Source organism: Contarinia nasturtii, unplaced genomic scaffold (genome assembly GCF_009176525.2).
Source record: "Contarinia nasturtii isolate CC-2019 unplaced genomic scaffold, AAFC_CNas_1.1 Cnas_scaffold_695, whole genome shotgun sequence".
Lineage (NCBI taxonomy): Eukaryota > Metazoa > Arthropoda > Insecta > Diptera > Cecidomyiidae > Contarinia > Contarinia nasturtii.
In genome coordinates, this window is record NW_022198046.1 from 11,289,624 (window position 1) to 11,312,960 (window position 23,337).

The window sequence follows — 23,337 nt, forward strand, 5'->3', positions numbered from 1 at the left end:
AATTGAGAAAAGTGCGCCATATCGCTGTTAAATGTCAGCTGTAGCTTTGAAATATTTGCAAATGATTTTATACGAAAGATGTACAAATATTTGAAAAGACTTTCCTCGTGTAAATATATGTTGAACGTAGAATTCTATAAATTCCTATTTGATTTCGGAAGTGTAAAAAATGTGTGCGGTGCAAAGCTAAAGTCGATGTGAGAAGCCATTAAAGCGTTTTTATTGTGGTCTCTTATGCACACCGTATGTAAAAAAATATTACCAGTGAAAAAAAAGTATTTTAATGTTTACATGCTTATCTGATTGAACTCAGGCAAAAACAAAGTGAATTGTGATTTTTTTGCTTTGAGATTTTATAGCAAATTGTCTTTTTTTTTCTGTACGAACAACCTGTGAATTTTTACAATATTTTTGTTGAGTGTATTTGTGTGTGCTATTTAAAGAGATGTATTAAATAGAGTGCTCGACATTTATGCTGGCATAAAAAATATGAATTATGAATTAAGTCACTTCAAACGAGCGAGAAGTGGTTCTTATTTAAAATAAATCGATAGAAAGAGAAGAAAAATTGTGTTTTGCCAGCAAGTGTTTTACATAAGTGTGTGACGGTGCTCAATCAAAACGATGAACTCATTGAAAATTGCAAGCACGAAAAAGGTCGCATCGATGCTGAGCTAATCATCATTTTTATTTCACATTAGAAAAACCAGTTTTCATTAGTCTAATGATGGCATTTTTATCATCGTTAGTTTTACGGTTTTAATAAATGTTCCGCAACAATAGTGTTTGCATGAGGTAAGTGTTTTTTTTTTAATGATAAGACGTGTAAGGTGCGATTGTCACACTGTACGCAAAATACTTTCTCATTTGCTTATTTCGATGCAAATTTTCGATCAAAATATTCAAATGGGACACGAATTCGTATGCTATGAATGATATATTTGAAAATATTCAATTCAAATAGTGAACAAATCAAAGAAGTGTGTTAAGAAACGTGAAAAAAATATTTAAAACAAAATGAGTGAAACAAATCCGGAATCATCATCATCTGATGGAATGGTGCCAAAGACTGAACGGGCACCATCACCAGCTCCATCCGAAAAATCCATTAAAAGTGATGTGTCCACCACATCGTCCCGGTTGCCAAAGCCAACGGGCATGAAACCACCATCATCTACAGCTACAATTCGAAAACCATCTACCTCATCAGCGAGTGCACAAAATTCAACACCGGTATCAACTAGAATCGGTCGATTGTGCACATCGCACGGACACGGTGCAAAATCCGGCCCACCTCCGTTAGAATTACACAAAAGTAAGTAATATTTCCAGTTTTTTTTTAATTTAACATTAGAAAAATTTAACTTAGTCTATCTCCGGTTGAAAAAACGACGACGAAAATGAAAAAAAAACAACATCGACGGCAAAATGGTTTGATGAGAATAAATTGTCTTGCCACAATTAAAATAGCATATACTATAACAAATCAGCACAACTGCTCGTGAATATGACGCAAATAATAATAATAACAACCTATTTAAAGGCATTTAATTAACATCGATGTTGATAATCAAAAGCACTATTCAATCGAATGATCACATACAATAGACATAAAATCGCGGCATATACACATGTTACAGCAGTCAACGAGAAAACGGTAAGGAAAAAGTCGCTGATCAAAACAATCGGCATTCATTCATCGGTGTAAGAGCTAATGATACGTTTAATGTGCTCATTAAACAAAATAGAAAATGAAATTTGTCACTGGCAATAATTTCTTACTTTCAACATAAACATCGATGGAAAACTATTTGTTTTGTGTGTTTTCTTCGTTTTATGTTTTATGCGTAATATTTGCAAAATGTCAAATGAATTTTATGTCAGTTTCGATAAATCACGATCAACAATTTTATTGTTATTTATGAGGATTTGATGAAAGAAAGAAGGTCATATGCAATAAATTCAATTAACGCGCTTACAACCAATCAACATTTATTTCGATTTTCGTGTTGTGTAAAATATGAATAAGAGCCTTTTACCATGTTACATCTTTCTCTTTGGTTTATTTTACTTTTTCTTTGATGCTTTAAAACAAGAAAGAAGAGAAAAAGATAGAAAAACAAACAAATCTGGCTGAACGACCTTTCTTCTACATTTATCGCCGAAACTAAAAGGATTAACAAAAATGTTGTTAGAATCTATGGTGCTGTTTCATTAAATTCCCACAATACCAAATTGAGCGAATATAATCAATAAAATGTTGTTTTATCGGAGATCGAATGTCATCGGTGAAATCGATTTGTACAAATGAACTGCGTACATTCAACAGAAACGTATTTACACATTCTCGTATTTTTTTTCCGCCAACAGCGTGATGTATGCAAACAATAAAATACTCATATATCTGGTTTTCTCCAATATTGTGTCAAAGTGTTCGCAGCGATTCTTATGAGAGAAGAAAATACACACAATTTGATCAAAGTGGTGGTGCGAACTGAGAGCGTTAAAATCGGCACGCTTACGCGATTGCCGTTTCGCGCTTATTGCTTTAGTCTTTCAGAAGATCGCAAAGCGACAGCTGTTCTTCGATTTCAGTTTAAGCGCCTCGCAAAAAAGTCAATTGATTTCTTCCTCACGTCGTAGAGCAAAGAAGTATCATCTGGACAGTGAAAACAAGTGGAACACCACGGCCTGCAAACAAAAATAAATACTTTTTCAAACCACGAACTATTAACGAGTATATTCATTGGAGAAATCACCGAATATATTCAAATCGAAATAAATTATCGAGTATTTTTTTTTTGTAGCTCCAAACAATTACAACTTAGGTAATTTTTTGAAATACCAAAAAAAATTTCAACATCAAATTCAAAATCGTGTTTTGTTATTCGTTAAATGCCATGAAAAAAATACTGTTCGTTCGAATTTGATCGCTCACGAAAACCACAATGAAGCTATAATCGATTTGGTGTTATTTAGAATTGATATAAGTATTCAAGCGAGACACTATAAAATCTAGAGATGACACTGTGCGATCCGCGATGTGGTCACTGTTATGAAAAAAAAGTGAGATAATATTTCTGCAAAAGCGTTTCAAGAATTTCCATTTCTAAAAACAGAATTCATCTGGTTGGCTGGCTATCTGGTTATTTTAACGAATTAAATTAAAATGTATTCAAATCCGTATTTATCGTATAATTTTATTTAAATATATGCGAATTTAATCATCGATCTCTCCGTCAGTCGTCTATTGACGATCGTGTCATGTTTATATCGCTTGCACTATATAATCATTTGTGAAGCTGTAGAAAGAGCGAAAAATAATACAAAAAAAGAATCGCTTAATTAAAATCGATGTACGTAATAATTTCAGGTTGATTCATGATCGGTTTCATTATGTGTGTATTTGTAATTTGTTTTATGTGCATGTCGATTTGTGTCATGCTCATGATCATTGAAAACGGTGACGTGAACGTCAAGCGTGTACTCACACCGATTTTCATTCACATTTTTACGTTGAAAAATCACCCAATTTTGTATAGTCTACGCTAAAGTAAATAAACATGACCGTAAAAATGAAGCCAAGTGTTTGATGTCAGTGCATTGTTTATGTGTTTCGCTGACAGAAAGGTAGAGTAATTGCACCGCATGATGCAATTAAAAAACAAAACCCTCAACATCATGCACTCTTGATCGATGATCGGCCAATGAAATACCCATCATTCAGTGTCACAAGCAATTAACTATTCACATTCGTTGCCTTTGCATCCGAACGGCTTTATTTATGTGCAAATTCATCTGCTTTAAAATGGAAAAGTTCGAATCGTTCTAGATCATTGTCATTGTGTTTTTTTTTCTCTGATGAATTGTTACCTTTTTTTCATTCTTACATTGATTGTAAATGACATAATGTAGACTGATATGCAAACGACATAAACAATTCGTATAAAATAATTGCCAGCCGGTGGTGTGAGTTGCCATTTTCAGAAGCAATTACAAAGTTCACTTCTCTGTTTTTGCTCAATTCACATCGACACACCATAGAAGTGATGATGATTTGAAAGAAATGCAATGTAATTAATTCAAACGGAATGCTATCTATCGTCGATTTTTTTTCTAGCCAAAGGCAGCGAAATTAAACAGAGCACGGACTTTTCTTTGAATAATTGAATTAAAGAATTCGAATTGAATGCAAAGCACAACAATCGGGGCCAAGAATGAATTTTTTTGCATATCAATCAAATGAGTTGCTATCTCGCTGCAACCGAATTTGGATATTCATTAATTGACTTAATTTCTTGCGTTTTGCTATCTCCAGATTTTCTTTGAGAAAAAACGTGTTCTGTTTCGCCCTAATTGAGAAATAATATTTTTTTCCCGAACAAGATTCTTATCAAAAACCAAATTTTAGCCATATCGCAACGTTTTATTATCGCATTTACACCAAGATTTTTTTTGTCTTCAATTTATCACACCATAAACCAACGCAAAGTGAGTTTGATTTAAAAAAATAATAATCGTAAAACCCGATATGAATAGTTTCCGCTCGCGTACAAAGTGAGCGTGAACAAACAAGGCGAACAGTTATTGAGACAACTTTACACATGAACCAAAAACACAAAATAATCGAGTAACGTAAAAGAAACCAATGTCGATTCTATTCCAAAACGGTCGTCACAAACAATAGAAAAGAATGTGGTTCAGTTCAGTGTACGAAAACAAAAGTACATATAGATAATAAACGATCGAAAAAAATCCAAACACTGGCTTAAGTCTGTAAACAAATTAATCGTGGACGATCTAACAAACAAATATTTGTGTCAATTCGAAACAGATTATTCATAAAAAAAGAACTCCAGTTATAGCGAAACCTTTTGAAATGGCAAAAAAAAATGTCGGCAAAGATGACGACGACGTCGATGAGAAAAACATAAAAAATCATAGCACAAAAACATAAGTGCTCTTGAGATAAAAGAGTTTCGCATTTGGAGTTTGGAATTCAGAAGATATGTGTGTTATGTTGCTTTCAGTTTCTCATGTCTCATTGTGAAGCTCGATTGAAGTCTCTCGTCTCGATACCCGACTCTGTTTAGTAGACAATAAAAGACGCAGATTTTTGATCGCTTGTGCGCGCGCATACACACACATGACATCATTTTATATTGCAAATTGCGGAGGCGGCATTCGTACCAAATGAAACGACTCTCTTGGATTATTTTAATGTTTCGTTAAATGGATTTGAAATAGCAGCTATGCGATCTCGATCGTATGTCGATGTTAATAAATTAGCTTTTTTCATCGCTTCGTTGTTTTTGCTTCGAGTTTTTTCCGCTTTAAAAAGGAAAAAAACAAAAAAAAAAATGCAGTTGAACCAGCGTTCACTTATTCGTTAAATACCAATTGGCTTCAATTTGGTTTACTTCAAACTTCATTTGACGGAGTATGCAATTTTTCACTTAAAATCATCGAATAAAAATTGAATTCATTTGACCGAGCGTGTGAATCAATATATTCCACTTGTGTGGGAGATGGTCAACAATGTGTTTTCTTCTGCGTCGTAAAAAATCTTTATATTGTTGCATCGTTTGCTACTTTTCTCCAATATCACATTTTCATTCGTAATGAAAGATTCAAATTTAAAACTTTCATCATTCATTAAAACAATGAATGGCACATTCATTTGAGCTATCTATTTTGATAAGTTCATTGACGGCTTTGAAACCGCTTCTGTGATTTAATGCGCAGAAACATTGAAACAAAACTTACGATTTATTGCTTCCGCTGTTAATTAAGCGGTCTGGTTTTTATTCCATTAACAAGTTAAAAGTCAACAAATTACACTTCATTTAGTTATCCACGGAGTAAATGATTTGTATGTATGTCTATGATTTGTCATCATTCATGCACTTTTGTCAATTTAATAAACGTTCATTATTATTATATTGATGTGCATGCAAGAAAAAAAAAGTTATTTAATTTTTTTATCTCATTATATAGGCTGAACACGTGCCATTTATGTTTTGTCATTGGCAATTTAAGTATCAAGTAATAAGTAAATGACTCCTACAAGCAATAATGTTTATTGTTTTAAGCCTACCACGTATTCGGTCAGCGGAAAATAAAAACAAAACCATTTGATGTGAATTCATAAGTTTACTTCCGATGAACACGCATCAAACGAAAAATACAAGGTTTAAACAGGAACGAAATAATCAACCTTTAAGCTCAGAAAATTTCTAGATTGCCTTCAACTTAGAAAATGATCATCTGCATTTTAAATTCACTCAGTTTTGCAAACTGCTAATGCAAACCGTGTCGCTGTTTGTTTTGCGGTTTTATTATCAAGAAGTCTTGATTCATAAAAAAACTGTAAAACCAGTTTGACTCGCAGCATTTACTATGAAATCGTTATTCTATAGACTGAACGAAATATTTAGAACACATAAAACAGCACACAAATCCGTTACGATTTATTTTTTTAGACATTTTTACAAAATAATAAACCATAAAGAAGAATCAATTTGTTTGAAAATCGTGAATTTGATTCGATTTGAAATAATCGATTTAAGAATGATATTCTTGATTTTATTCCAAATCTGTTGCTTTGCTCTGATTTATGGTCTCCGTCACCATGTTCATAACTAGTCTCATTGTTTGATCTTATTTATTCGGCGAAACGCACATAAATACGTCAATTGAGTGGCGACAAAAATGGTCAAAAGAAATTAGCATTGACAACAAGATTTGATTTTAACTCTATTTTTCATTGTAATTTGTGTGTTGTCATTTTTAAAATAGTCACAACACTTTATTAATAGGGGTGGATGTTTCCGAAGAAGATGAAGACAACAATTGAATTTGTTTATATATTTTTTTTTGGTATTTTGCCGACATACATCACGAGAGAAAAAAGAACAATCGGCAATAATAGTTTAAAAAACAACGTGATATATCCATTGTATGAATTCACGACCAAGGTCAAGCACGACACAGCAACATATATTCCATTTCTATTTTTGTTGTATTTAAAATGTAAAAAAGCGACACATTCGTGCAAAATTTGCCGCAGCCGAGAGTAGTAAATTTAAATAAAGTTACTATTAACATAACACTTTGGGCAATATACTGAGTGTTTGGAATTCAGTGTTCAAATATTTATTTTTTTATTCATAGTCATTATCTCACGCTGAATTGTAGTAACAAACACATTCCGGTGGAAGAAGGCACATTTTGAGCTCTTTTCATCCTTTTAACAAGTCAATCAGTTCCAAACCATTGAAAATGTGTGTAGACAATAAAATTGCCACACAATATACTGCTGACTCAATTTCTAGACAGCAATTTCAACTGTTTGGTTTGGAAACTACAAAAAGTGTCAATTCTCAGCTGAGCAGACATTCAAAATAACAACATTTCGTGTTTGTCGCTAAATAACAATAATAGTAAATCGACACGTGACTAAAAAAAACTTGCACTTAGCGAATGCAATCTTTCGTTCCGCGCGGCTGACTTGAAATAAGAGATTAATCAATATCTTTCTCTATCCAAGCGAAAAATTTACTTGATCGTCAGACAACGGAATTGGCGTCACCATGTTTCAACTTTGCGGCGTAATAAACAAGTGAGAAGCAAACATCATTATCTTGACTTCGAATTGACTCTTTGAGGTGTCAATTCTTTTTTGTCTCTCAATTTTTATTTCAAACAAAAACAGAGATTTTATCATTAACATTGTTTGCCTAGGGGACGGAAACCATTAGCTAGTTTTTTATATTTCAAGTAAAAACTAGGAAAATTAGAAAAAAAGTAGCAAAAACTAGAAAAATTAGCAAAAATTAGCAAAAATTAGCAAAAATTATTTGATCCACCATTTTGATATTCTGCCATGATTTGGTGACTAAATCAATTTTACAAGTCGACTATTGAAAGAAACAAGTACTTTATGCACGATTTTGTGTTAAAAAAGAATAATTAAACTTATTTTCACTATTATAAGTGTATATTTATTCAAAACACATAAAAATATGTCTGAACAACAAAACGTCAAAATACTTCATTGTGTCAGTACAATCATTTGATTGTCATTTGACAGAACAAAAAACTAGAAAACTAGCAATTTCATAAAGGAATATTAGCATTATTAGATTATTCAAGCAATAAACTAGTAAATTAGCTAAAAACTAGTAAATTAGCTATAAACTAGAAAAACTAGCATTGGTTTCTCTCCCCTAGTTGTTTGCAAAGGAGTGTTTAATGAAATCGTACAAAAAAGCTATATATTCTAAGCTCGACACACAATGGAAATAAACTGTTAATAACTGTTTCAAAAGCGTTCAATTTCTATTTTGGAAAACCGTGTGATATATTGACACTTTCTAGAGAATGTGAAATTTTAATGCATTATTTCGATAATAATCGACGCCAACGCAGATACGCTTTCAAAATAGATACGAAAAAAAAATACAGATTCCCAAGTAATTTGCATTGTTTCGACGAATGTGAACCGCATCAAAGCCGATTAAAGTCAATCGTACACGGTGATTGAGAGTCAAAATTTAAATATATATACTAAGTCAATGGTCGATTATTCACGGCTGTGGCTGTATACCCAATTTTCTCTTTATAAACTCTATTTCTGTTGGTTGACAGATGCAGAAATTCAAAAACAAAATTCAAATGGCAATTATGGTTGTCGAGACGGTATCGTTGTGTATGTTTTATTTAGATTTCTGTCGATATCATGGGCAGTAATTTTAAGAGCAATAAATAATGAGGCGTCGAAATATCGACACAAAATATATCTCATTCTAAATGAGGCACACGCACACAAATCTGACTGTTTGTCAAAGAGATTTTTTTTTCAGCGGCTGTCGATGCATTATTATTATTTTCGAAACAAAAGCCAAGAATTGAAAATGAAATTACTGTCAGGCGGCTTGCGAACGGAGGTGTTGAATTATTTGGCATTGACCCGCTCAAGCCGACTTTTTTTCTCTCGCTTCAATCCAGAAAATTCACAAAACAAATAAAAACAAAAAAAAAAATAAGTTTCAACATTATGCAAACAGTGGAATCAAATGCGTTTATTCTTACTTAAAATTGAGATTTCATGGTGATTTCGTTTTATTGAGTAGTCTGAATTCAGCCAACATTTAATGTAAATATTGTGAGAAAAAATGACTACTGAATCGCCAACTCAACATACAACAGTGACATGCAATTTGTTGAAATGTCTTTTTAACCGTCTGAAGTGGTGATCACCGCTTCCGAATGAATAGTCTGCAAATTACTTTATCAAATAGTCACTTTAGTGACGGTTTTTTATTCAATGAAATATGCGAAGAAGACTCAACTGGTTCGTTCTTTCAAATCAAACATTACATAAAATGCTGAAAAAAAAACATATAAATAAATCCAGTCAATCGTGCAGCATATGGTTGATATTTTGCAAATGTAAATATTCAAATACGTGTTACGCAAATATACAAACATACATTAGCCTATTTAAATGAATAAAATGATCAGGTACTGAACATCAGAATTGTTTTCAACCAAGAAAGAAGATAACGGTATGGCACTTGGCTTTTTTTTACTAATGAAATTCACGATTCAATGTTTTAAGTGTTTGAATAACGCCACAAGTAGGCATTGCGCCTCTCTATTTAGCAACTCGTCCGTAATATTTACTTTACAGATGTTCAAATAAAAGAGAGCCATTCTATTCACAGTTTAGCGCGTATTTATTGCGAATGACACTATTTCTATTGCGAATATTGTCGGCGTTTGTCCATATGGCAATTGTTTGTACAAAAATTCGCTTCAACTTTTATTGTCGAAAGAAATGTCTACGAAATGGTCGCTATTTTTATCTTTTTTTTCTGTCATGGTTTCAATTTTCGTCATTTGTGTTGCCTTTTCTGTTGGCGTGGAATGTTTTAATTTTCGTTTAACTAATTCACTTTGCGGTTCTTTTTCCTAATTAGGATATTTTATTTTTTATTTTTGTTGCTAATTTCCGTTTATATGCATGCTTTTTTCTCTCTTCCGTTTGTTTGTTTGTCATTTTTGTTGTTGGTGAGCAGAAGAATCCGAATCGTCATCCGATAAAATGCGACGTCAAAGTGATGAATATTCACGTTCACATCTCGCAGGTAATGTATATTATTATCATCTGTTTCAGCCTCTATTTCAGTTCTATTGATATTTCCATTTCATTTTTTCACTTTTCACATCTCTGCGAGCCATAAATTTTATTGTAGAATTCTGTAGAAATTCTATAATTCATAGTTCATTTTTTTTCAGTGCACGTTTTATTTTGGCAAAAACATTAGTCATATTCATTGTAAATTTTAGACGCATTGCATTTGTAAACATTGATCATTTCTTAGAGGTGAACAATTTCAACAAGTGGTAAACAGCAGCACAATTCCATAAATCACAGATTATTACGAATAATAACCAAATTCATACTCTATTTGATTCAATTCGTCGACAATTTTGCAATTCTGATGTGTTTGAATGTCGGGCAAAACGATTAATTTCTCTTTTAAGTTGTGATGTTTATTTTAAATAATGTTTAGTTAAGCGGTTCCATTCATCATCACCGCCAAGCCCACCTGTCAATGTTTAAGAAGCTTAACAACTCCTTTAAACAATTTATCAATGCCCAATGAATTGCAATAAAATGTTCGATTTGTCATCTCTTGACATTAAGTAAAACACTTTTATTTTCAAAATGATCACAGGTTGGGCGAAATTGCGATCATCTTGAAATGTAACACTATATATTTTTTTAAATCGAGAAATCACCCGAGAAATGACGTTTCAAATGCATACCTTTTATTTATACACATAAATGCATGTAGTGGTAGTATTAGATGCATGTTTGTTTTAAGTTTTGGCATTTTTTGGACAATTCACCTACTGAGCAGTTTGGTTTAAAGCATTTAAAAAGAGTAAAAAAAATATTTAAAATTCGTTATCACTTTTTGTAGACTATGCAAAATTCAAATTAATTAACCACTTTATTTTGGTGTTCACAGAAAATTGAAATTATATTCAAAATTCTTAAAAAAAAAACATTTCTCTTCATTATTCTAAAAAATGACATCTGGTTTCGGCACATCACAACAGAAATCCGTACATCATACATTTAATTTGACAGCGATTTCTAATAGAAACTTTCTATATTCAAATCGAAATTTATTTTTGGAATTTTATTCAATTAAATTTAAATTTCTTTTTATCGCATGTGTATTGTCGATGAATTGTTACATGCATAAATAGATGTGTATGAAGAAAGTGAAGCCGATTTGATGTCAGAACGAAACAATAATAACGATATGTATCGATTTATAAATTCTCGATCGCCCGAAGTTAAAGGAATGAAAACCGATAGAAAACTCTCAAGTGGGTATTTTGTCTGCTATATATGTGTAGTCTTTATGTATAAAATGCACCAAAATGTTATTTGTAATTTTTTTTTGCATCCTTTTCTTTTTTTTCTTTTCTCTTTATTATTATCCGCCATCCATCCTGTTTGCACGACCACCATCCATTTTTTTTTTTTCATTTTTGCATCGTTATTTAATTTAAATGGATTTGAAATGTTTATTTTGTGTTTGTTTCTTGCTCTATCATTATTATATTTGTATATATTTTGTGGTGAATGCGGCACGTTTTATATCATAATTCACGAATATATTTATATTTGTCGTTTGTTGTTGCCATTGCCTGATGTTAATGAAATTATGTCCGCGTTTGTCATAAATAACTTTATGAAAAAATAAGATGGATCAACCAATTCTGATTGGTATGTTGAAGCCACCGGTAGACGACGTAGTTCAGGTAAACCATCAATTTTGCATGGAAATGGTTTTTTTTGGTATCTCCTTTTATCTTTGTCTTTTAATTTGCATGTTAACATTTTTTGTGTAGTTAATTTGCGTATTATTTTTTTTATATTTTTTTCGACTGACACCAACAACTATGTGATTAATTCGATTGTTGACAATTGAAACTAACACATTTCGACTAAAATAAGTAAATAATGGGGAAAAACGCATGGGAATCGGGATACAAAAAATATTGACTAAAATCTACAGCTCTAAGATTTACACTCCCGGCTAATTAGGATATTCAAACAACTATCCAACTTAAAAAAAGAACTAAATCTCTAATATACTTATCAATATGCTCTAAGTGGAAGATACAAATATTTTAAGCAATGAATACATTTCTTAGATCAAGGTGTGGTGTTGACAACAGATACCGATCAATTTATAATCGGGCAGCGCGTATTTGTAGGCGGACATAGACCTGGTCAAATTGCTTTCATCGGAGAAACACACTTTGCAGCCGGTGATTGGGCTGGCATTGTTTTGGATGATGCAAGCGGAAAAAATGATGGTTGTGTTTCAGGGAAAAGATACTTTCAATGCGAACCAAAACGCGGTATTTTCTCCCGTCTAACACGTCTCACACTGGAACCATTGGGTGACATTACAAGCTATTCGCCAACAAATTCGATGAATACAAGCATTCGATCAATTTCATCACCACCACGTTCGGGAACCGTCAGTCCAACACGCAGCGTTTCCAGCTACGTTGGCAAATCACCTGCAAGTTAGTGAATACGAGAAACGAAAATCTGCAACATTGAACTGAAATCCATTGAATTTATTTTTATAGAAACAAATTTAAGCGTTGGTGATCGTGTAATTGTATCATCGGGCATGGGAAGTCGTGCCGGAATTCTACAATACATTGGAGAAACCAGATTTGCGGCAGGAAATTGGTGTGGGGTTCAACTCGATGAACCGTCTGGCAAAAATGACGGAACAGTTGACGGTGTACAGTATGTTTGAAAATGAAATGTTTGCTGGAGAGAATCGTTGTTTTATGTAGGATTCGTTTTGAATATTTTTTTTTCAGGTATTTCTCTTGTCCTTCCAACTACGGTATTTTTGTTCCATTGGCAAAAGTATCATTGTCACCATTGTCACGCAAGTCACGTATGTCGCGTGCCGGTTCAAAGGAATCACTTAATTCGATCGGCACCATGGGCAGTATTACATCAACAAATACATCACGCTTGCGAATGAGCGCACAGGTACCGCTCACGACCACCACTTATCACGTTGTCTACAGCACATACTAAACGCAGCAATTATTATCGAACATAATACGCGTGTATAATTTTGCGTTGTGTCTGTGTCATTTTATTGTATATTTCAGATTTATATATATACTTTTTTTTAACCAATTTTTGAATGTTTTCACAAATAATCGAAACTAATCGAATGAATATCCCAATTTTTATTTCATTTTAATTTCACCAAAATTACAACATTTGAAATGAACTTAAATTTCCCCGCGAATGAAACCCAAATGTAATAACACAATGCATCTTTTAGCGTTTATCGTCTGCAGCTAAACCTCCGGCTAGTACGCCGAAGAATACTTTTTCACTGCAGGTATGATAGATTCGTGTTTGCGGTTACATAAACATTTTGTATTCTTGTATTTTTTTTTTTTTGCGAAAAAAAAAAACATTTGCTTATGTTCGATGTGTTATGTATCTTTATGTGTTACTAACATTATTATAATCCGTTTTTTAAAATAAATGGAAAATTCTGCTGGCTGTAGAATGATTCTATCCAAATCTAATTTAGTTGTAATTAGTGCCATGTAATAATAATAATATTTTAAATGGATTTATATTGTATAAGTGCTTGTTCAAAATAATCCAATGGAATTTTTTTTATGCAAATAAACAAGAAAAAAAAAACAGAACAAAAAATTGCTGTAACGGAAACTTTACGCAATCTTATCGATTGAAATATTTGCATATATTCCTAGTTTATAGAAAATACCTATTCATAAGAACTGTAAATATTTGTGTAAATATCGAAAAAAAGGTAATGGGTAGAGAAATCTGTTATTTATTCCAGAAACAAAGTCGTTTGAAAGGCGTAAAAATTCAATTCAGTTGGTGTTGTGATCATTTGACACTTTCACACAACACTGAAAATTATCATCGTTTGGCTAATTGTTGGTAGTTCATTAAATTTTTTTTTCTCGTCCGTATCCACGCATGCTTGTTTGTATGATTTTTCTTCGAAGCATAACGAAGAAAAATCGTGTGTCCCCAAAAAAATCATAAGCATCAAATAACTTTGTGTCCCAGTTGTTTTATTTTGTATATGTCGTTCTTCTTTAAAGTCAAAATGACAGTATCACCCGACATTTCATGTACTTTCATCTTATTGATAAATCATTTATTTTGGTCAAGAACATTTCAAGACACACACACACACATACCTTGACCACGTGAATTAATATTTACTCGACCGAGTATAACAATACCCTTTCAATAACGACGAAGAAACAAGCCGCTCGAACGGACGCTCATTTGTACATTATTCATGAGACGGCGTGCTCTCTTCGATTAAAAAAAGTTATTTGTCGCTTTTTGGAAATATCGACAAAAACTTGTTTATTTTTCGGCAAAAACAACAATATAAAATGAGCGAAAGAAAAAAAAGTCCAAGATGTTTTGTTTATATTTTGTCATCCGATTCGTGTATGACTTGAGTCCATAAACAATGTTTATATTCCCTTCATAAATCGTAATTTAGACAATTTCATATATTTTGATACTTCAATGCGAAGTTTCCAAGTCAAAAACGTGGCTTTTTGTGTGTACTATACCAATTTGCGAATTATTATTGCTATAATGATCTCAGGACGGTAGATTCATCACTATTCTTTGATCATTATTTTCATGTATGGAAAGATCAAATCTTTTTTTTTTTCATATAATTTCATAAATGGAAAGTGTTGGAATCTTAATCGATTTGGACTGAGTCATTGCTGTAGTTCTATGAACGATTTTGGTGTCGGTTTGTCTGCATTTAAACGTAATTGGAATCGATCTCAATGCAAAACTGAAATTTATGATTCGATTAAAACTGTTACGTTTCATATTTACGGTGTCGAAGATGTGCACAAATTAAACGTTTATTTTATTTTGTACATTATAATAATTCACGCGCTTCAGAATGGTTCCTATGAAATCGTGTATTATAATTTTTATTATTGATCCATTAGTCTGTTTATGGTATCCATAAACGAAAAAAAAGAGACGTGACAAACAGAAACTGTGTAAGGCGTTCACATACACTGTTGTTGTTTTTTTTTTTTTTTTCATTCTGCGAAATGGCTCAGATCTTATGCGACACACGTCGCGTAAATTACTTTTCAAACAATCTCTAGTTAAATTACTTAATTACGGTTGCTTTATGCTTCCGACTTGTAAATATAATTCCAAATCGAAATGTGCAAATTGGTGACAGTATGCAAGTGCTTCTTAGATCATTGGCTAACTTCTCGTTCAAGTGATTGTTAGCAAAAAGAATCGAATGCGATCGAATAGTGTGGGCATTTTGATTGGCTCACTTTTAAATTAGTCTCAAGTAAGCGATCTAACGTAAAAGCCAGACAATTTTTCTTTAGTTCATTGTGTAGGGTTTGTCGCATGTATAAGTTCGTTTGCTTTGTGTGCACCCTATTCGATGACGACGATGTTGACGATGCTAGTTGGAAAATTGGTATTGCAATGTATAATAAAAATCATACGTCTAACTACGTTTCAATTGCCATATTAGTACATGATCAACTCAAGCGTGTTGAGGTAGGTTTAATTAGTTTCTCGTTCAGTAATTGTGCGTGGGCGCGCACCAAACACATCACTATCAATCTTGGCGCAGTTGAAATGTAGAGGTGGTTTTACTTCACGTCGTAAATATTTATATTCACCTGATTGAATCGATCTACGTGATTTTTGCCATCGCTTTTGTTTCTCAACAAAGTTATGATGCGGTTGGATGAAGTAACTCACAAGCTTACACGGAAACTTAAGTAGCTTTACTGGATTCGTCTAGCTGAGACATCTACAGGGAATTTTGTCTTAATTTTTTTTTAATTATATGCAAAAATATTACATCATAATTAAGAATGTAGGAGTTTTTTTTAAACAAGCTTTAGTACACCAAATCGTTGGGATTATATGAACAAGCACTCACTTCATTCATTAACATTTATTTAAAATTTCAAATGTTTACCAAGAATATTATTGCTAATCAAATTATTTTGCTATAGGATCTATTGCGAGAAAAGCAAAATCACATTGAACAGCTGATTTTAGAACGTGATTTGACACGACAACAAACCGAAAATGATACGATGGTGTTTCAAAAGGAAATTCGTCAGGTGAATTGAGAATATTGAATGATTTTTTAAAAATTGAAATATTCTTATTAAATGCTTTTGTGACGCTTTAAAAATGAAGAAATCATCATCGCCGGTGTCAAGAAAATCGGATAGCAGCGACAATGGTCAATGGGCTGACTTGATTCGTCGTCGCAACTCACGCCTAAATGAACTACGACGAGAATTTCAAGGATGGCAAGGGACACATGAACAACATTGCATACTTCATGATGTTCTACTGACGAAATAGATTGCATTTTTATACATTTTATTTTTAAACAAGTTTTGGGTTATGCGATTCATTAACCATCTCTTGTGCATTTAGTACCACATTTATTTCCTTTTTTCAAGTTAATTAATTAATTAAATGATTTTTAATAAGAATTCTTACTAAAAGATAATTTCATTTATCTATTTAAATTATGCTTATGTTTGTATAAATAAATGCATTTTTATTGATTTTTTTCTTATTTCATTGAGTTTTATTTTGATCGAACCAACTTTATATTGGATAATAAATTAATAAAAAAGGAATCTATGTGAAATTAAATCGATTTCACACCTTGTTTGTTTGGCTTAACCAAACAAATACCAAATTGTTCACCATCTGTGTTTCTGTTATTGAATCCTTATTCAGCATATCATATATTACGCCCGACAAACATTTCTTTCCAAACGTGTCCACTTCTTTATCCACAATTTTGGTATGAAGAGAATAAAAAGTAAATCCGTAAATGTCTTTGTATAAATAAAAATTGCTTTCTCTAAATGATTCGTTTTTTTTTTTGAATAAATATTTTACTATTTCTCTATTCGCTTTGATTTGTCTTCGTATCAATAACCTGTTTATTGTTTGTCGTTTATAGAACTTCATCATATTTCGCACACGTATATTGCGTATATTCCATGCAATGTCACTCAATAGAGGTTCTAATATCGTATTCAAAAAAGGTGCACAATCAATTTGTAATGTGATTTTGAATGATTCATTGACGATTTATATTCGATTTTATGAAACAGTTACTTTGCTAAATATATCTCACTCCATATTTTTGCTCGAATAAACAGATTTCTTTTGCAATGAAATAAAGTTGGTTCCATTTTTTAAATTAAAACTATGCATTTTAGTATTGTCATAGGCAAATAAACCATCGTGTTCTTCGTGCGGCTATCCGATTTTCTTAACACACAGAATTGACGTTTAGTCATTACTGAATCTCTGAAGTTCTTATAAAATTTATTCGATTTAATAAAAAGTTGTAATTTATCGTTCTAGCTTCGAGAACGAGTGGCTGCGTTGGAAAAACTATTGGAGGAAGAACGTCAAAAGTCCGAAGATCTTCAATTCAGAATCGATGAAGCAACAATTTGTGGAGGCAATGATACGGTACATTTTCCAACTTTTTTTTTTCGTTTGTAAATAATATTGAAAATGTTGATAAAGTAGCATTTCCATAAAATCAAAAATGTGTAACCTCATCAAAAAAAAAAAAAAAAATCAAATTCTTTTGAACTGGAATCAAATTGGTTAATCGTCAATTTCTTTTTCATCTTATCTTTATATTACATTACAACGCATATGCACTTTTTATTGTATTATGTTCGATCCATAAAATCCTCCATATATTTAGCAGAAAGACAAAATTCAATCAAAATCCAACAGTGTAAGTAGTGGTCAATATCAAAAATCGGAATGCATTGTGATTGTCCTCTATTTATATATTTATGTTGTGTCTGTCTGATTCTGTTTTTATTTCCAACAAATTAATTTTGATCTATTATTTATTTGCATGTTGAATTTTCCAACAATTTTCACGTTCAAAAAAGGAACATTTTTTTTTAAATAGTTTAAATTTTTGTCTTGCATATTAACAAGTCTCTCGATATTGAGCAGTTTTCTAATTTGATTTTTGACTGTAATTCACAGGCACAATTTGACGAATATAGAGAAAAGATCGCCGGACTGGAAAAACAACTGTTTGAAGCAAACGCCAATAATACGAGTGAGGAAGAAATCAATGCGCTTAAACTGAAATTCGAAGGTATTGCTTCTTTTTCACTTTTTCCACATTTATTACATTCTGATTTTCTTTTTCAGAATTAGAAAAACTGCGAAGTGAGCATAATCAAAAGTTACAGCAGATCACTGAACTACAGACTCAATGTGATAGTTTTTCAAAAAAGTGCGAGCAGCTGAAGCAAGATAAAGATGAAATCGAAAGATCATGTGAAATTAAAATCTCTAGTTTGGGTGTGAGTGAGACGTGCCTGCGTGAAGAGATTGATTTCTTGAGGCGACAAAATGATGACCTTAAGTCAGAGCTGATTGGCAAAGATACAGCCAAAGAAAAACAATATTTGGACATGAAACAAATCGAAAGTGATTTAAGAGATGAATTAACATCGGTGCAGAATCAATTGAAAGAGGCTTTGGTCAGTGGCGAAAAAGATATTGAAAAATTAGTCAATGCTAAAGATTCAGAGATTTTATCTCAACGGGAAAAAATCAATGCGCTTGAGAGTCAATATGCTGAAGCGTTGAAAGAAAAGGATCAAGCAGTATCAATGGAAAAAACGGCATTATCATCTGCCAATGATAAATATGCCGAAGTTTTCGGCGAATGGGAATTGTCCAAAAAGGCAATCGAAACTCATTTGGCCACCATTCAAAGTTTACAAACCGCTCTCGAAGGAAAGGTACAAAATATTGAACAACTAAATGCCGATATTAAATCAACTCAGGCGACTGTTGAATCAACTAAACAGGAAATTGTTGCCAAAGAGGAAATAATCGCTACATTGCAAACAACAAACAATGAAAAACAGACCAAACTAGATGCGCTTCAAGATAAACTGGACAAAACGAGTACTGAGTTGACACAAGTACGCGAAGTTCTTGTCGTTGAAAAAGATCAGAGCATTGAAAAACTGTCACAAGAAATGTCCGAATTGACACGACAGATTAACGAATTGACTGAATCAAAATCCAATGTTGAAAAAGAAGTCGAGGCCAAAGCAAAAGAGATTGATTTGGCTCAGGCAAAAACCACCGAACTACAAAACACGTTGGAAAGGGAGCGCAATCAATCGAACGACGAAAAATCAAAGGAAATTGAGAACTTGAGAACAACATTGACCACCAGTGAAAATACTAATAAAGATTTAACGGAGCAATTGACAAAACAGAAAAATACAATTGAATCCGGCGAAAAGGTGATAAAATCTTTGAATGAAAAATTATCAGAAGTGCAGACACAATACTCGAACAATGAGTCAACAATTGATGCGCTTAATTTGGAACTCAAAAAGCAAAATAATCAATTTGAAGAGTTGTCAAAGGCAAATTCTGATTTGAAGTCAAAAACAGTCGAATTACAGGCGTCTTTGGACAGTTCTCTTGAAGAGATCGACAAAAAGGAAAGGCTACTTAAAGACTTGAAGCAAAAGTGCGATCAGCTACAGATGCAAGTGGAACAAGGCACTACTGATACAGAAAAGAGCAAATCATCAATTGAAGAATTAAACTCAAAAATTCAATCACTTTCGAGTGAACTGTCCGGACAAGTCGAGAAATTGTCAAAGTTGGAGGTTGAATATGCCGATTTGGAGCGAAAACAAACAGTATCTGAAGAAAAATGCGAGCAATTATTGAGTGAAAAAACATCACTTCAACAAAACCTTGAAGCACTTCAAACCACATCGTCGGATACAAACACCGAAATTCGCCGCTTGGTTGATGATCTTACAGCCAAACAAGATGCATATGAAGCACTGATTGATTCGTCAAATGAAATTAAATTAAATCTCGAAAAATCGTTGCATGAGACACAACAAAACCTAGTTGCTCGCACTTCTCAATACGATAAACTGAAGAACGAAATGAATTCACTGACCGCGCAAAAGATCGATCGCGAAAATGAATTAAATTTGGAGTTGTCGAAAATTAAAGAGGCATATGAAAATGAAGCGGAATCATTGAAAAACGAGATCGATGCCCTGAAAATCTCATTCAGAGAGGAAAAAGAGCGATTGCATAATGAACATCAAGAGAGTGTAACACAATCAGATCGTCAAATAGCCGAACACAAGTCGACAATTGATAATTTGGAAAATACGATGAAAAATTTGCAAAAAGATATTTCCAATACGAATGTTGATCTTGAGCATAGAATCAATGAATTGACGGTGGCGGCGAATAGAGTGAACGAACTTGAATCGTCTTTAAGCGAACAAATCTCACAGGCCAAGCAAATTGAAGAGAATGCAAAACGCGTTGAAAATTCACTAAACGAAAAATTGGCAGCCAAAGATCAAGAGATTCAGTCGATAATGGCTCAAGTTCAAAATCTTGAAGAAAAATTGTCAAACGCTCAAAACGAAGCCGCTAAGGTTTCAGATGATAAATCAAATGCGGAGTCTGAACTGAAGACTCAAATTAAAACACTCGAAGAGGCTAATAAATCGATTTTGAAGGAAAAAGAAAAGGCTCTGGCTGACTACAATGAATTACAGTTGAAGTCCGAAGATCTACAGTTGAAATTTAATAAATTGAATGAAAGTTTCCGCGAAACAGAAGACGAACAAGTTGATTTGGTTGATAAAAATCTGGAATATCAAAGACAAATCGATGAATTACTTGAAACAGTAAAGGTAATGGATGAATTGAAACAAACGATTCAACAGCAGGAGAGCAACTTATCGAATGCCACATCACAGATTCAATCACTGGAAAAAGATCTGGCCGATAAAACAGCTTCATTCACAAGTGATGATGCTACCAAAGCCGAACAAATTAAACTATTAGAATCACAACTACGAGATGCCAATGAAAATTTCGAAAAGTATAAGAACGATGCGGAACAAGCCAAGACCGAAATTGAAAATCTTATCAAAACAACCGTAAACGAATCGAATGAAAAGGATAAAATCATTAAGTCACTTGAAGAAAAAGTTAGCCAATTGGCTCCATCCGTGAATTTATCGGATGACTTAAAGAATGAATTGAAAGATAAATCAGAAGAACTTAAGGTGAAAGAATCCAATATCAACGAGCTAGTTAAAACGGTTGATGACTTGAAGAAACAATGCGCCGAAAAGGATGCAAAATTAGAAAATGTTCTACAAGAAAAAGATTTGGAAACGAAACGCTCTTTAGAAGATATACAACAAAAGACACGAGAATTGGGTGAAGCACACAAAAAAATTGCTGCCGCTGCTACAGTTGAAGCAGACAATAAACAACTAAAAGATAAAATTGCCGAATTAATTGCTAATTTGGATCGTGTCCAAGTTGAAAATCAACAGAAAGTTAAAGAAATAACAGAGAACAGTTCAACACAAAATGCAGAGTTGACCGCACTTCGAACCGAACTTCAACAATTAGAAGAAACAAAGAAAAAAGAGATTGATGAATTAACATTGAAGCTATGGGATAGTGAAGCTAAAGTCCAAGAACAATCCAATAATATTGATAAATTGAATGAAAGTCAATCGAACGATGAAGAAACAGCACGAGCCTTGAAGACACGTGAAGCTGAATTGTTGCTGGCCAATAAAAAATTGGAAGGTGAAATAATTACATTGAAATCATCATTAAAGGAGAAGGAACGTTTACTTGCCGTCATTGAAACGTCCACATCACCAAAGCAACCAGAGTTTGTGACAGATGGTGAACCAGGTAACCTTTATTGAAAATTGAATGTTCAAATGCATTTTATAACAATTCGCTTGTTTTACCGTATCCAGGCGCTCAAATTACATTTTTGAATTCCATTATTGCCGATATGCAACGGAAAAATGAGGCTCTTAAAGAACAAATTCGATCAACCGAACTATTTAAGTAAGCATATATTTAAAATCGAAAATATAATAAAATCTATCAAATAAAAATCTATTATTTCCCAAGGAACCCAATATTCGATATTCCGGTGAAAAGAAAACCGGCGCCGCGTCTTTTCTGCGATATTTGCGATGAATTCGATAAGCATGATACAGAGGACTGTCCCGTTCAATCATCTGAATCTAGTCCGATGCACACCGCAGCTGGTAACTCGAAACCAACCAATAATGGAGAAATTAATGCCGACGGAACCAAAAAACGAGTATTGCCACCACCACGAAAGTACTGTGAAGTTTGTGAAGGTAAGTTCTATTCATTTTTCATCAATTTTTTCCATTGTAACCAACAGTGTTCATAAAATGTATTTGTATTCAATGAAATTTTTGTTTATATTTCAGTATTTGATCACGAGGTAGGCGAGTGCGATACCGAAGAGACGTATTAAACTACTTCATTACATTGAATACAAAAAGTTACCAATGATAATTCGACCTCTCAGCGTAATCTTTTATAGTATTAACGGGACGAATGAAATGAAAATTATTAATATAGTCTGTTTTGTTGAAGTCTTTAGTACAATATTTAAATTATTATTTTTAGTAAAAGTTGTTTCAAATTTGGATTTTTTCATGTTTTAATTTTAATCGAAAAATATGAAAATGTCTTTTTACAATGAAAAAAAAAAAAATTATAAGCGAGTGAATTTAAATCGAACGAAAATTTTGTCAAAGAAGAAATAGTTTCATTTTGTTCTACTATGTGACGTATTTCTCACGGTGTTTGGGTAAGTAGTCAAAACTGATTCTGAAACAATATGCCATCAGAAATGCTTGAGAAAGAAAGAAAGTCTGTCGTACCATTTGAACGTAAAATAGTGAAACCTGTTCAAATAAATGATTTGATTTAATTGATTAATTCGAATGCATGCAGTTAAAGTTTGTATAAAAATGTTCAAACAGGTTGTTATGCCTATTAAATACTGTTTAATATAAATGAATATTCTTAGAATAAACAATGGCTAAAATACTCTTATAAGTTATAACTGATCAGTGCGCGTCATGTTTGGTCTTTTTTTTCACTCATCTGCAATCGAATTAAATCGGAATAAAAAAGAGATTGCTGCACAAAGCAAAAGAGAATAAAAAAAATCAAAATCAGAGCAAATAAAATGTATACATAATAATATAAATCGTGATCAAATAGACGCAAACGAGGCAATTCTTTAA

The 23,337-nt window shown here is 32.7% G+C and overlaps 1 protein-coding gene across 12 annotated transcripts; it reads left to right on the forward strand.

The window, feature by feature from the left end:
• LOC116341127 (restin homolog) lies at positions 1–22,733 on the forward strand. 12 transcript variants are annotated; one of them, XM_031768005.1, is made up of 17 exons: positions 1–795; positions 965–1,315; positions 10,083–10,151; positions 11,287–11,409; positions 11,791–11,847; positions 12,244–12,624; positions 12,691–12,856; positions 12,934–13,111; positions 13,416–13,475; positions 16,162–16,272; positions 17,549–17,659; positions 17,904–17,936; positions 18,200–18,314; positions 18,371–21,949; positions 22,018–22,111; positions 22,178–22,413; positions 22,510–22,733. In XM_031768005.1, the coding sequence occupies exons 2-17, from the start codon at positions 1,018–1,020 to the stop codon at positions 22,554–22,556; spliced, it is 5,658 nt and encodes a 1,885-aa protein (XP_031623865.1). In that variant the 5' UTR covers positions 1–795; positions 965–1,017; the 3' UTR covers positions 22,557–22,733. The 12 variants fall into 12 exon arrangements, with proteins under 12 accessions (XP_031623865.1, XP_031623866.1, XP_031623867.1 ...); XM_031768006.1 differs by having other exon boundaries at positions 17,907–17,936; XM_031768007.1 differs by lacking the exon at positions 17,904–17,936.
• The last annotated feature ends 604 nt before the right edge of the window (positions 22,734–23,337 follow it).